The 1065-nt window shown below is 47.0% G+C and overlaps 1 protein-coding gene across 1 annotated transcript; it reads left to right on the top strand.

The window, feature by feature from the left end:
• Positions 1–266: 266 nt before the first annotated feature.
• HOXB9 (homeobox B9) lies at positions 267–774 on the top strand (the record flags this gene model as incomplete). The annotated part of the gene is made up of 1 exon (XM_042893833.1): positions 267–774. A coding segment is annotated over exon 1 (508 nt), but the record flags the coding sequence as incomplete, so codon positions are not given.
• Between the last annotated feature and the right edge of the window lie 291 nt (positions 775–1065).

Here is a 1065-nt window from a genome sequence, read left to right as displayed (position 1 = left end):
CATCCTTGATATGGAATGCAAGGGCGGATGACAGCGCAGCGCAGCCCCCTCGGCTTCGATTGATTTACGCCGAGACTGACGCTTTATCAGGCACACGAAAAAAGTTTGACCAATCATTTTGCTGGGAGCTCACAACACAGCAGCCCAACTGTACTTTGTTGGCTAGGAAGTTCGAGAAGGGGGTAGAGTACAAATCTAGATCTGTCCTATATATTTATTTTTTTTTTTTTCCCTTCATTGAACCGTGCTTTGTATGATGTCTGAGAATGTCCATTTCTGGGACTCTTAGCAATTACTATGTCGACTCTATTATAAGTCATGAAAGTGAAGACTCGCCTTCAGCTAAATTTTCATCTGGGCAATATACAAGTTCCAGGCAAGCTGGGCACAATGAACATCTAGAATTCCCCTCTTGTAGTTTTCAGCCAAAACCTCCAGTTTTCAGCGCCTCCTGGACTCCTTTGAATCCACATTCTTCTGGTACCCTTCCTGCCGTCTACCATCCATATATTCAACATCAAAGCGTCCCATCTGATAGCAGGTATCTACGGAGCTGGCTGGATCCAGTGCCCAGAGCAGAGACCCTCCCCGGGCAGGGATCTGTTAAGGCAGAGCCGCTGCTGGGCCGTCCCGGGGATGTCCATAAACAGGGAACACAGGAGTACAATTTAGAAACTTCTGCTGCAAGGGAAGGGATCGTTTCCAATCAAAGGCCCAGCTTCGAGGACAATAAAGTTTGTGAAGGAAGCGAAGACAAAGACAGAACAGATCAAAGTAAGTTATAAAAGTGAGGAAGTAAACAGTATAAAAGCTGGAGGAGGTGCAATAAAAGGGGACAATGCTGCGTAAAGTTTAAAATCAGGGCTTAAAGAAAACTCTCAGATGGCTGATGCCAACCTAAGGGGAGAGGTGGGGAGGGGAGAGGGGTGGCATTGTTTCTGCGGGGAAATACAAATAAAAATTAAAACGAGCGTCGTCTCCGACTAAAACAGAGTCCAGAGCGGACAAAAGCTGGATGGAGCCGTCCTCTTTCCTACAGAGCGCTGACTCCGGCAGCGGAGATCA

Source organism: Lagopus leucura, unplaced genomic scaffold, assembly GCF_019238085.1.
Source record: "Lagopus leucura isolate 7727_CA_CO unplaced genomic scaffold, USGS_WTPT01 28102-0_obj-0_obj, whole genome shotgun sequence".
Taxonomy (NCBI): Eukaryota; Metazoa; Chordata; class Aves; order Galliformes; family Phasianidae; genus Lagopus; species Lagopus leucura.
The sequence above is the reverse complement of the archived record's forward strand: the minus strand, read 5'-3'. Positions and strand labels throughout refer to the sequence as shown.